Source organism: Silene latifolia, chromosome 2, assembly GCF_048544455.1.
Source record: "Silene latifolia isolate original U9 population chromosome 2, ASM4854445v1, whole genome shotgun sequence".
In the NCBI taxonomy this organism is placed as follows: Eukaryota; Viridiplantae; Streptophyta; class Magnoliopsida; order Caryophyllales; family Caryophyllaceae; genus Silene; species Silene latifolia.
Window position 1 is genome coordinate 8,605,391 of NC_133527.1, and position 14,921 is coordinate 8,620,311.

The 14,921-nt window shown below is 39.1% G+C and overlaps 1 protein-coding gene across 1 annotated transcript; it reads right to left on the reverse strand.

Annotated features, from left to right (window-relative positions):
- Window positions 1-1,620: 1,620 nt before the first annotated feature.
- Window positions 1,621-2,340, reverse strand: LOC141633306 (uncharacterized). The gene has a single exon (XM_074445797.1). It carries the CDS (start codon window positions 2,338-2,340, stop codon window positions 1,621-1,623), a length of 720 nt encoding a protein of 239 aa, XP_074301898.1.
- Between the last annotated feature and the right edge of the window lie 12,581 nt (window positions 2,341-14,921).

Here is a 14,921-nt window from a genome sequence, read left to right on the forward strand (position 1 = left end):
ACCCATACCCTAGTACTCATGCCGTCTCCAATTCTCCTTCGAATCCCCAATCGGAGGACCTCCTGAGCTTCCCATATTCCTCTCCAAGTATAACTTGGATGGACCCCAAGTTCAGCCGACATAAAAGCACCATTTGGGAAATATTTCCCTCCCAATACACGAGCCATGAGACACGAACGATTTGTGAGGAGCCTCCGTGCCTGCTTGCCCAAAAGAGCCATATTAAATTGATGAAAATACTGAAAGCCCAAGCCCCCGTAGCATTTCGGTTTGCATAATTTCGACCAAGCTATCCACGGTATTTTTCCTTTCCCATTAGCCGAGCCCCACCAGAACCGAGAGACCAAAGAACGTAGTTCGTCACAAAAAATTTCCGGCAGTTTGAATACGCTCATCGCATAGGTCGGGATTGATTGGGCCACCGCCTTTATCTATAATTCTCTTCCCGCCTTCGAGAATAACTGACCTCGCCACCCCTGTAACTTCTTACACAATTTGTCCCTAATTACTTCGGCCACCACCTTTCTGGAATGACTCACCATAGTAGGGAGTCCCAAATATCGTTCCTGAACCTCCACTACCTGTATGCCGAGACAATTTGCCACCCCTTGCCTATCATTCTCCCGCGTGCCTCGACTAAAAGATACCGTGGTCTTGTCAAAATTCACCAATTGGCCCGATGCCCCTTCATAGTCCGCAAGTATACCCTTAACATGGTTCGCTTCGGTGATATTAGCTTTGACGAAGAAAATGCTATCATCTGCAAAAAAACAAATGAGAAACAGTCGGGGCAGCCGGTGCAACACGTAAACCATGAATGGAACCCCGTTCAGCTGCTTTTCTTATCAACCCCTATAACACCTCCGCACACAAAATAAACAAATAGGGAGAAAGAGGGTCCCCTTGACGCAGACCCCGTTCCGACCTAAAGACTTCCGTAGGCTGCCCATTAACCATGACCAAAAAAGAAACCGATGAAACACATGCCATCACTCTATCCACCCACCGTGGCTCGAACCCCATTCTCCGAAGCACCCTCTCAATAAAAAACCACTCCACCCTATCATAGGCTTTCGACATATCTAGCTTGATTGCCATGTGACCATTTTTATTTTTGGAATTTTTCATATGGTGAAAAAGCTCAAAAGCAACAAGGATATTATCGGTTATAAGTCTCCCCGGGGTAAGAGCGCTTTGGTTCTCAGAAACAATATCCCCTAAGAATAATTTAAGACGATTAGCGAGAACTTTTGACACCAATTTATAGATAACATTACACAAGCTAATAGGTCGAAACTCAGTCATTTTATACGGGGCTTTTTTCTTAGGTATAAGCACTATATGCGTCAAATTCCATCCATCAGGAATAGCTCCACCTCTCAATATACGTAAAACATGTTGAACAATAGTCTTACCCACAATGTGCCAGTAGGTTTGGTAAAATAATCCATTCATACCGTCTGGTCCCGGTGCCTTGAGAGGATGTATCTGATTCAAAGCCATCTCGATCTCTTCGATTGTATACTCGCTGCGAAAGATGTTATTCATAGAATTAGTAACCCTTCCTTCAATCCCATCCAAAAGGTGCTCAAAATCCCTAGGATGCCCAGATTTAAATAGCTACAAAAAGTAATCCCGGGCAATTCCCGAGATAGCTTCGAACCCGACATGCTCCCTGCCATCGGCATCCACAAGCTTCTCGATATAATTTCCTTGCTTTCTTTGACAAGCTTTTCGATGAAAATATTTCGTGTTTCGATCCCCTTCCTTAAGCCACAAAGCCCGCGACCTATGCTTCCAAAAAATTTCTTCTTGCTTCAGCAGGTTTGCAATTTCCTTAACCGCCTTTCGACGCTCCCTAACCTCGGTCACTGATCGCCCCCCTTCATTCAAAGCTGTCAATCTCCTTCGTTTTTTATTGATATCTCGCATGATTTTACCAATACTTACTCCCTTCCATTTTTGAAACCCCTCCGCACACCGAGCAAGAGTCGCCAACAAATCCTCATCATCATTCCAAGAGCTCCGAATAGTGTCCTCACACCCCTCCTCCCCAACCCAAATTTGCTCAAACCGGAACAGTTTCTGCCTATTTGCCCCCGTGCTCTCCTTCCTACTCAGAATCAATTTAATGGGAGCATGGTCCGACCATTCCCTATCAAGGTGGATAAGCTTAGCACGTGGAAACAAGTTCAACCACTCGTCTGAGCACAAAGCTCGGTCAAGGCGACATTGACGATTATCATTCCCCGCTTGTCCATTATCATAGGTAAACCTGTATCCCTCGAATGCAACCTCCCGCAATCCGCAATCATCAACCGCTTCTCTAAAATTGTTCATTTGTCATTGAGCACGGGAGCATCCCCTCATCTCCGTGGCAAAGAAAATCTCGTTAAAGTCTCCGATACAAACCCATGGAACACTTGATTGAGCTCCGAGCTCCCTAAGCAATTCCCAAGAAAGGTATCTATCCCTGGAGGCTGGCCATCCATAAAAGCCAGTGACTCTCCACACGCCCTCCTCTCCACAAATCTCGAAATCCATATGATGGACCGACATAGACCTCAGCGCACATTTGATATGTTTCTTCCACATAAAAGCCAAACCTCCCGACCTACCAATACTATCGACCTCAATCTCAGTATATTTGTCTAAACAAGCACGAAATCTCTTAAATTCTTCACCGCTTAACTTGGTCTCGGAGAGAAAGACCATCGCGGGGGCCTCCTTCCGTAATAAATTACGGAAACCGCCTACTGCAGTGGGGTTGCCCAGCCCCCCTGCAGTTAAGGCTTATGAGATTAATTGGGCCCGGCGGGGTTGGTTGATCCCAACCTCCGCCTCAGATGACCATACATCCATGGTTTTTTGATACTTAGTTCCCTTCGCATTTTCCACTTCCTCCTCGTTCACGCGTCCTCGTTTCCCACCTGAAACTGTCCCAGGATTAAGCTCATCCCTTTCCAATCCACCATCCTTCTCGCTCATCCCTCCTCCTCGGCATAATCTCCTCCACGTTGCTATACCAATCTGCCCAAGCTCCCTCTCAGTCACCCCTACCCCCGGCACTTCCACAGCTCCACTATCAACATCATCCCTCGTCCCCTGTCCTTCTATGCTATCCCTCCCAATTTCCCTCTCGTAATCCTCTCTCTCCCTGTTAACCATCTGCTCTACCACCATCCGCCCATCATCTCCCCTTCCAACTTCACTCCCAGCCTCCCATCCACCACTTGTCCCCTCTTGAGCGTCCCCACCCTTTGACTGTTTCACCTTAGATACCCCAACCCCCTTAGTTTTATGCTTCAGCGAAATCTCCTGCAATTTATTAATCATGTTGGAAATAGCATCCTCCTCACGTTGCCTGTGTTCATTCTCAAAAACCACACTAAGCGACCTAGCACTCTTCCCACGCCCCTCAGCTGTTGTCTTTGTGGCTCGCCATGGTGATGCCCTCAGACATTCATCGAATTGGAGCTCGCCCTCATCGTAAGGACCATCCTCGCAGTCTTTCTCTCCGTGCCCTAAGATGCCACATCCATAGCAGAATGTAGGAAGACGTTCATATTTAACCTTAAAATCAACCGGCTCCCCATTCTTCATACGAATACTCACAAAAAAGCGTAATGGTTTGCGAACATCGTGAATAATTCGAATGCGGACAGCCTTCTCAATCTCCGGCAAAGGAACCTCATCAACCTCCACAAACTGCCCTAACTGCATTCCCATCCTACGTAAATTATCCGTATTAGACCGACCTCTAATAGGCAAGTCATAAACCCTAGCCCACAACGGAACATGAAACAGAGGTGTATCAGATATTTTACCGTCGCTGATAGGATCATCTAGGCACCATATGAATTTATCAAAGTGCCAAGGTTGGCCTTCGACCACCCTAGCTTTGTCTTTTTCGGAGTTAAATTTGAAAACAAAAGTTTTGTTCTTAGCATCGATAAGATTACCCACAGTCGTACCTTTTGTATTCCACAGCCTTATCATCGTCTCAATCGCTGCCTTTGCGTTAATCGCCTTCGTTGTCCAAATTCTCCCGACTAGGATGGACTCCACCTTCACTGTATCCGCCGTGTTATCGCCACTGTCCCATATGAAGTCCTCTCCCTCATCCAGAATCTCATTTCCAGCCCTATGTTGTATCGTTTTTTGTGTACTCATGATTAGTAGAAACAAGGTAAATTACGAATAACAAGCTACAAATTCCCACGAGAAAGATGTGGAAATCTGCCTTCAGAACCAAGGAAAACCCTAATGACGAAAATTAGATGGAGGCTCTCATAGAAACCCTAGAGAGAGGTTTGTAATTTCTGAATTAAATCATTTATCGTTGTACTAGAATTGGACAAAAACAATTTATGAGGTGAATAATTACTCGCATGTCAAACATGAAAAATACACCTTAATTATTACTCCCATATTCATTCCCCTCCTTTTACCCTCAATCCAAGCAATGGGCTTGCTTGGATCGAGGGGAAAAGGGTGGAAAAAATAAGGGAGTAATAATTTGGGGTCATTTTAGTGGGTTTGGTATGAGGGTGATTATTCATCTAGGCAACTCATTACTGGAGTAATGTATTACTCTCTATATTGAACAAATATGAATTCATTTTATACCTAATGCACTAATTACACTTGTACCAAACCCGAAAATAGATTACCCCACTAATAATTCTCTTAACATTCCAAACTTGCAAATGAGGAACATATTACTCCCTAGCATTGTTGTCAGAATCGCAATTCGATCCAACGATTCTACGATTTTACGATCTAAAAATGCTTGACCGATCCTGGATCCTACGATTCTATCATAGTTGTAGAATCATACGATCCTATTAATTTGAAAATTTCTAGAGATGGGATCATAATACGATCCTAAGATTTTACGATCCTACGATCCGATTCCATAGTAAAAAAAATTAATATATATTTTTATATAATGACACCGTAAAACCCAAATTTCGTGTAAGTTGTTCATACAATGATACTAAAATCATTAATTATCAATATTTTATGAATAAATATTAATAAATAAGTGTTTTGATTTTCAATTATATTTTTTTACTAAATAAAAAATTATATTTAGTGAATTTCTAGAATCTTGCGATTCTACGATCCGATTCTACCGATTCGATCCTACCCTCTCCATCGATCCAAAGTAGAATCCCGATCCTGATAACATGTCTCCCTAGATTATATTCCCCGGTAATTATTTTCCTTAAAACATTACGCCACTAATTATTTCATTCATTCCAGCCTTCCAGGCGAGCCCTAATAGTTAAATTTTCAACTCAGTTTTTTAAGTTATTCAATTAATCATCCCCCCTACTACTAAGAGAATAAAAATTCTCTTAGTTTTCCCTCCAAAAAGCATCTAACTAAATAAGGTAATAAAAAAAATTCTTTCATTACATTATCATCTTTTCAATAAATATATTCTTATAAATAAACTCTAATTTTTAAAATAAATTCATAATTATGATTTTTTCATTAAAATAAAATAAAATTTATATTAAACTATAAAGTATAAGTTGCTAAATTTTTCAGTAATGCAATAATTATTACCGCAGAGAATAACTTGACACATGCTTACTATTAGTTTCGTGACAAAAAACATTCACTTTAAAAAAAATTCACAACTTAAATAATTTTTTTATTAGTTTTCCATTTCAAGTGTTTTGTTTCATATCAAAATACAATGAAATGAACTGATAAATATTAATGAGGTGCAAATTTAAAAAGTATAAATCCTTCTATATACTAAGAGAATACAACTTTTCTATAGTTTTTCTTCAAAGTGCTCAAACTTATATATGGAAACAAATTCGATTTTCAATTATTAAACTAATTTTCCATTTAAAACAATCTATACATAAAAACTGTATCTCCTATTATTAACTTCGTGACGAAAAAAGAATTTTTTTAAAAATAATTTGATGTAGTTAAAATATTTTCATAAAAAACACAATTTATGAAATTATTCAATTCTTTTGATTAATTTAATATTAGTTATTTTTTATAAAAATTCATGAGATATAAATGAAAAATCTATAACTAATACACTAAAAATTAAAAGGCTTATATTACCGCGCATTTGCGCGGGATCTACACTAGTTTAGTCTTAATCATTTGTTCACTTAAGATACTTTTCCGTCACCATATTACTACATAGACCTGACAAAATTAACCTAAACATAACGCGAAACCCAACCGATCCAATTTAACTCGACCAACTACCACAAAACAACAATTGAACTTAAACTAAAGATACCTGTGCTCTGAAATCAGCATCTGAATCATGATCGAAACTCAAATCGAGTTTCTTAACTACAACTTCTTCGGAAGTAGCCAAGTAAGCATAATAAACCCAACTATAACAACCTTTTGCAAGTAACGCCATTTGACTGAAGTTATTTGTTGCATATTCTAGCTCATATAACATGTACCCTTTCTTGAAATTTTCCATGATCATTCACTTTTATTTTATTTTCTTTTGCGATTGAGATATTTCAATATTTCAAATGTGTAGTAGTGAATTAGATTTGTAAAAAATGTTGGGACCAATGCGAGGAAAAAATAAATCAGTTAAATAGAGACTAGTTTTAAATCCGTGCAAAATTGCACGGGTATGTATTTGGTCCGGTATTAATGTTTTTGGATATATATTTTTTTTTTGCATTTCTATTGTACTTATCTAGTTGGTCTAAATCATCGATCTACATAATTAATGTTTAAACTTGTTACAAATACGTGTTCACATGCAATGGTTTAAGAGGAAATAACAAATGATATTTTTTTAAAAAAATATATCGTACTATCTAGGTTTTAAAAATTATGCATGTAATTTATTCGCATTATATGTAATTCAATACCATAGTTAAATGTAATTCCTTCTCGTAATTATGTAATTTTATTATTATTTCATTTGTTTTTTAAAATTAGGTAATTCATTTATTTGTAATTAGTTTCATTTATTCTGATTTGTAATTTATTCCGCTTATATGCCATTAATTTTACTTATTCAGAATGTATAAAATTATTTCATAGTATTATTTCACAGTATTTGTTCTAAGACGGAATTTGTCGCATGTTTGTATAGCCGGAATTCTGAAGAAAAAATACATTGCACACTAACGGGTCCCGCCATAACATGTATTTCCAAAAAAAGGCTGAATTAATGACGTGGCACGCCCTGGATTGAGTATTGTCTTCTGAATTCCATTACATATTTTATTTATAATTTGTAATACTACGGTTTTATGAGTCTCTGGATACTCTATCGAGTGGGCCTTACTCTGTCGAGTAAGGGTGTTTTGCAATTTAAAATAGTTTCTGACCTGTAGGTTACTCGATCGAGTAGCCTTGGTACTCGATCGAGTAGGCGGCACTCGATCGAGTACGTTAGTTACTCGATCGAGTAGCCCGGTTTACGAGTAATGTTTTGTCGGGTTTTGTTAATAATGTGAATTAGTATATAAACACTTCCGTCACTTTCATAATACGCTTTTACAAACCTAATTACTTTGAAAAAGAGATTTCAACCTACGTACTTCGCATTCGTCGCATTATTGACAAATCCCGGAGCTTGGAAGGTCGGAATTCATCTTTCTTTACATTCTTGTGATCCTTGCGTCGAGGGTAAGATCTACGTACCGATTTTATAGTATTTTATTAAGTTTGTTTAAACCCTAATTTGGGGGATTGGGGGTTTTTGTTAGTTTTGTGATTGTTAGTAATTATATGATCATATGTTAGGAGGAGGATTCGTAGAAAGGGAGTTTTGATACAGCTGTTGAGACCGTCTGATTGTATTGCAGTAGGGTTTCCCTACTCAGTATTAGTTACATGATGTGTGCGGTGATTGTGTTGTAGTTAGTGATTGTTGATTGATTCAGACGGTTGTGATTTCATATTGTTGATTGATTCAGACGGTTGTGATTTCATATTATTGATTGATTCAGACGGTTGTTGATGTTTTATTGTGGTTGCTGTTTATCTGTCTGTGTTCTTCGGGGTGCGTCCCTGGCTGAGTGGAGTCACTTGCGGGAGTGGCTTCACGCCCTTGATTCGCCTTCTGTGGAACCCGCCACAGAAGGGATGTGCACATTAATGAACTTGGGTTTATCGCTCGATGGAGATGAGCGGGGCTTAGGTGGGAACGGCTGCGGTCCCCCACTGGCGGCGAGGAATAACCTGTTGCGATGGGTACTCTGGCAGGGCTACACACTTTAGTGTGTAGTCAGTTGTGTGGAGATTGGAGATGGAGACTGGGGTTGTGTTGAGCTGTTTGAACTGTTTGTGTACTTGTTTCATTATGGCATTGTTTTTGTGTAATTAGTACTGACCCCGTTTAAATGTTTTAAAAACTGTGGTGATCCATTCGGGGGTGGTGAGCAGTTATTGAGCAGGTATGATTGATGCGCATGGGATAGCTGGGATGAGTCATCATGTGGCAGTTAGAAATCTTCCGCTGTGTCAGACGATGTCTAGTACCTTTGATAGTTTTATCAGTGGACGGTTTGAGTACTTTGTATTTCATTTAACAGTTTTGTTTGAGACATGTAATCAATTTAATTATATTTACTTTTAAAGTACGTTTCTTTATTGTCTTATGATTATCATTGCCTCGGGTAACTGAGATGGTAGCACTTCCATGCCTTAAGTGGTCCTGGTAAGGCACTTGGAGTATGGGGGTGTTACAAAATGGTATCAGAGCGACGATCCTGAAATCTGTAACCAATGAACCTAATGAATATAGGGAGTCAAATTAAAATGAACCCGGGGTAAAAGTTGTAGGAGCTAATGCAAAGGCTTGGGAGACGTCCTAAAGTCGCGAACTCGCCCTATAATTTTGAACCGGTCACATGAGATATGAGTCGGGATCGCTATGTGTTTACCTTGTGTGTTGTGTATCTATATAGTAAGGTGTTGTATGAATCGATGGATGCATGCATGTTGAGGCTGTGAGATGTGTAGTGAAGGATGATGATGATATGATTGTATTTGTCGTTGATTGAATACATGAATTGCATGATAGTTGGTTTACAATGTTGTTTTGAATTGTTGGAAAAGTATATGAGAATGATGAATGATGTGGTAGAAAAAGGGAGTAGTTCATATATGATAATATGTGATGAATAATGATGTTGCAGGAGAGATGATTTATAATGGGGATATACTAGTAACATGTGATTAGGGGTTGTGATATGATTTTACGTAATTTTATTTGCGTAAAGCTATATAATAAGTTCGTATAATATGCACTTGTTAGATGAAGAATGTGATTGAACTAGATGAATTGATTGGAAAAGATGAATTGGCAATTGAATGAAGATATGAATTTCGTGATTATGAATATGTTTAGGTGACGAAGTGGATTTGTAATATTGTTGTATTAGTAACTTGGAAATAGGATTTGTAATTGTATGAGTATGTTTTGTTTTACGAAAAGTTATAAAGTTAAAGTATGCGGTAGTACATGAGTGATAAGTTGAATGTTATATGAGCATGATAAATGTTATTGTTTGGCTTTTGGTAGGTCGTAATATGTGGTTAGGGATAGTGGTTTTACAAGTATTGAGTCGCTTTTATTCGCTTTGTTGATGTTTAAGTTGTTTGAAAGAGAAAATCAGATAATTATGTCGTCTGATTATAGCAAAGTTGTTTTTAAACTGTTATAACTTGAGATGCATAAATTATTTTGATGTGATTCCAATTGGAGGTGATAGCTTGTTCTTTTACGATTCTAACGATAGGTCACACGCCCAAAACGACCAAGAAACGAGTGAGTTATGACCATTTTACGAAAACTGGACAGTGCTGAGAAATGCGTAGGGTACTCGATCGAGTGGCCCACACTCGATCGAGTGCACCTTGGTACTCGATCGAGTACCCCTTACTCGATCGAGTAGCCCCGGTAATTTTTTTATACGTGTCTCTGACTTTCACCTACTCGATCGAGTAAGTCATTTACTCGATCGAGTGGCCTTTACTCGATCTAGTGACCCCTATTTTGGGTCATATGCTTATCTTTTGACTTCGTTGCATATTATGTTTAATTCAAAGGTGTTATTTTGCTTCTTTATGCATTGTTTTACATGTATGTTGGTCTTGATGCGTAAGTTACCCAATCTTATGGTGTAGGGAGTGGCACCTGTGGTGAGTGAGAGTTCGGTGAGGAGGACATGAGTTGTATGTGGTTGTGATAGATAGGGGAAAAAGAAAAGGAAGGTTGGCAAGGTTTAATTGAGGCATAAAGCATGTTTTGTGAGACGAGATGAGTGATATGACTGTGTGTTGAGTAATGTAAAAGTAAGTGAATGTGGGCAAAGGGCGATGTAAGTTTATGGAACGTGAGAATGAAAGAATGAAATGAGAGACGCATATGATGGTAACTTTGGATGTTTAAGGATTATGAAGGGAGGCAGTTATCACTCGGTTGGTTAAGAATATATGTAATAGAAAAGTCGTTATAGGTAAATGGAAAGTAATGGTGTATTAAGAGCTTAGATTGAGTTATGCAGCGATGTGGATTTGTGGATTTAGATTTAGTTTGGGAATTTGGTTATCAAGAGGTGGAACTGATGTGTGATTTCCTTGGGCAGTTAGCAGTATGAAATGAGTTTTGGGATTGAAGAAAAAAAAAACAGATGGAGTTGACTGACCGTGTAGATTGATTGGTGATAAGTGAGAGTGATAGCATGATAAGAGAAGATCCATGGTAAGGAAGAGTGGGATAATATCGATAAGAAATAATGGGATTTGAGTTTTGGAGCAATGAGAAGGTAATCGGAGCACTAAAGAGTTAGGAAGAAGTAATAAGGAGTTTTATGGTTGATTGATTTTGTCGAGTGTAAAAGAAAAGAATGAGGGGAGTAAAACTAGGAAGTGTTGACCAGAGTTATGTGATATAGAGGTAAGGAGTTGTCGAGATGTGTGATACCAATCATGAGGATATTAGTTAATGGTTATATAGGAGTTTCGGGACAACATGATTAATCTTGAGTTTTGAGGAATTAAGGAAAGTAAGAAGTTGGTAGAATATCTGCATGATATGAGACTTTGGTGGAGAGTTAGATGATGATACAATTAAGGATAGTATTGGGAAGAATGTTGAGGTAATTTTATTGATGGATTTGATGTTCGTTGTTTGGGATGTTAACCAAAGATAGGAAAGAAATCGTGATATTTAGAGATGAGTGTAAGAGGTTTGATGTCCGGACAGTGGTAGTGTTATGGTTTGTGACTAGTGGTTAAAGGTGATGGTATATTAGAAAGGTAGCAATTCTAAAGGGGTTGATTTTATAGATACCCGATTGATGAGTACGGTTGTGAGGAAGTATGAGGTGTGGTCTTAGGAGGCGGTTGCTAGTAGTTGAGTATTAGTTGAATGGTTATTCTTGGCAGGAGGTGATAGTTATGCGAATGAGGAAATATGTTATGAGGGGCATATGAGTTAAGCTCGGGCGACAGGTAACCTTTATTGAGTGGTAACTTACGTGATCAGGATTGACTAGTTGGATGTGATTATGGGTCTAAGATGTATATAAATATTTGTGTGAGGTTATGACCTCACGAGAAGCGGTATGGTGTGATAGTTATAATGTTGTTATCTGAATGTTCTGTAATATATGTTGGATACGGTAACTTAATGGAATGATGATCAAAAGTGATAGTTTGGGTGGTCTGACATGACTGGTTATACTTGCATGTGTATTCATGATATATGTTTATTCCGTGAAAAGGTATGGATGGTATGCATGAGATTCTTGTTTGTTTATTCCGTATGATATATGGTGTTGTGATCTAGTAAAGCAGTCTTGAGTAAGTTTTTCTTGTCCGAGAAGTTATATTGAGTTAGTGTTTATGTGATGGTGTATGTTGTGATGTCTATCGGTGTGGTTGTGGTGCCTCGGGTGGTGATCCGGGCACGGTACTTAGTGTTGTGATGCAGTTATTTTCGCACTGCGGTGTGGCTGTTGGTGGCGGTGTTGCGATGCCGTCACCTGTTGTAGTGGAGTAGGTGAGATGATTATGATACGAGTTTTCGAAAGTACATACCAGTTATACATAGATTGTTGTTTTGTTTGCTGCTATTCCTTGTGAGTTTTGGTTGAACATGTAGACTGTCGTTTTGTTTGTTGATGTTTCTTACTAGTTTGGGAATGAAGGTAGCATATCATATGAAAGAGAGTTGTATGTGTTTTCGTTGTTGTCATGGTGTAGTGAGATTCCGTTGATGGGACACAGTTGTCAGAAGTTGTTACAATACATTTGATCTTGTTGTAGATGAGGCATAGGTGCACATAGTCATGGCAGGTGCGGTAATGATCTGAAAGCTGCAGGTGGTTCATAATCTTTCGTTGAGACAGTGAGTGTAGGGTGTTGGGAATTAGTGTCATGTTCAGTTAGGTATGAGTTTTGCGGTAATGAAAGAAAAGAACTTGAGGGTCTAGTGAGAGTGTGCTTAATAATTGTGGATCGTGAGTTATGAGTATGGATATGGTGCACGTATAGAGCGAGGATTATGTCGTTTTGGCGGTAATAGGGAACAAGCGAAGTTTTGGTTAAGCTAAGGATTTTGTGGTATAGGTTAGGTGGTGTACCGAATGAATTGAGGGATGAGAAATGTTTAAATAAGATAACCTTGGATATATGATTAGCGAGTGTTTAGATTATAGGCGGTTATCTATGACATGTGATGGTGATGAGAATAATGAGACGATATAACTAAGGATATAGTATTAGTGAGTTACGCGGACGTAACAAGAGAGTTTGATGATTGTGCATGTCGTAGTATAATTCGAAGTAAAGTGTTGGTGTAGCATAAAGAATGAAGTTGTATATATTGTGGTTGATGTTGTTAAAAGGCCATGGTCGTGCTTGTAGTAGTGTGATGTTTAGGAGTGTGGGAATATTTCACTAGTGTTGACAGTTGGATGATGAGGTTATGAGTGTGAGTAAACTTCGAGGACGAAGTTCCTTTTAAGGGTGGTAGAATGTAACATTCCGTTTGATGTCTATGAGTGTCTTGATATTGGATTTGGTAGTGGATGATATATTATGGAGCTAGCAGCGTTAGTGGATGGTAGTTGGTAGTGTATGGAGTTAGTGTCGGGAGAGTTTATGATGTAGTTGATACGACATCGTGAGCGATGTGTGGAGGTAGGAATAGTTGGTGGAGTTGGTGTTAAGAGCATGATTTCATGTTTTATAAGTTGGGGTTTTGTTTTGGGTTCTTAGTAGCTTTGTTGCGTCTTGAGCGAGTTAGTATGTTGGTTTTTATGTATGGGTTGAACTTCGGGGACGAAGTTCTTTTTAAGGAGGGAAGACTGTAATACTACGATTTTATGAGTCTCTGGGTACTCTATCGAGTGGGCCTTACTCTGTCGAGTAAGGGTGTTTTGCAATTTAAAATAGTTTCAGACCTGTAGGGTACTCGATCGAGTAGCCTTGGTACTCGATCGAGTAGGCGGCACTCGATAGAGTACGTTAGTTACTCGATCGAGTAGCCCGGTTTACGGGTAATGTTTTGTCGGGTTTTGTTAATAATGCGAATTAGTATATAAACACTTCCGTCACTTTCATAATACGCTTTTACAAACCTAATTACTTTGAAAAAGAGATTTCAACCTACGTACTTCGCATTCGTCGAATTATTGACAAATCTCGGAGCTTGGAAGGTCGGAATTCATCTTTCTTTACATTCTTGTGATCCTTGCGTCGAGGGTAAGATCTACGTACTGATTTTATAATATTTTATTAAGTTTGTTTAAACCCTAATTTGGGGGATTGAGGGTTTTTGATAGTTTTGTGATTGTTAGTAATTATATGATCATATGTTAGGAGGATGATTCGTAGAAAAGGAGTTTTGATACAGCTGTTGAGACCGTCTGATTGTATTGCATTCCAGGTAGGGTTTCCCTACTCAGTATTAGTTACATGATGTGTGCAGTGATTGTGCTGTAGTTAGTGATTGTTGATTGATTCAGACGATTGTGATTTCATATTGTTGATTGATTCAGACGGTTGTGATTTCATATTGTTGATTGATTCAGACGGTTGTTGATGTTGTATTGTGGTTACTTGTTTATCTCTGTCTGTGTTCTTCGGGGTGCGTCCCCGGCCGAGTGGAGTCACTTGCGGGAGTGGCTTCACGCCCTTGATTCGCCTTCATGGAACCCGCCACGAAGGGATGTGCACATTAATGGACTTGGGTTTATCGCTCGATGGAGATGAGCGGGGCTTAGGTGGGAACGGCCGCGGTCCCCCACTCGCGAGGAAATAACTGTTGCGATGGGTACTCTGCGGGGCTACACACTTTAGTGTGTAGTCGGTTGTGTGGAGATGGAGATGGAGACCGGGGTTGTGTTGAGTTATTTGAACTGTTTGTGTACTTGTTTCATTGTGGCATTGTTTTTGTGTAATTAGTATCGACCCGTTTAAATGTTTTAAAAACGTGGTGATCCATTCGGGGTGGTGAGCGATTATTGAGCGGTATGATTGATGCGCATGGGATAGCCGGGATGAGTCATCACGTGGCGCTTAGAAGTCTTCCGTTTGTGTCGACGATGTCTAGTACCTTTGATAGTTTTATCAGTGGACCGTTTGAGTACTTTGTATTTCATTTAACAGTTTTGTTTGAGACATGTAATCAATTAAATTATATATACTTTTAAAGTATGTTTCTTTATTATCTTATGATTATCATTGCCTCGGGTTACCGAGATAGTAGCACTTACATGCTTTAAGTGGTCCTGGTAAGGCACTTGGAGTATGGGGGTGTTACATAATTGTAGTACAAAAAATAATAATCAATCAATAATATCCTTTGTCCAAGGGGTATATGGTCTCATCCTCTTATGGGCTGCCAAAGATTCATGATTGTTGTCAAACTGGAGTAGCTGCCG

Excerpts from the sequence above, each read along its gene's own strand:
- LOC141633306 (XM_074445797.1), bottom strand. The coding sequence starts at position 2,340 with ATGAACAATTTTAGAGAAGCGGTTGATGATTGCGGATTGCGGGAGGTT.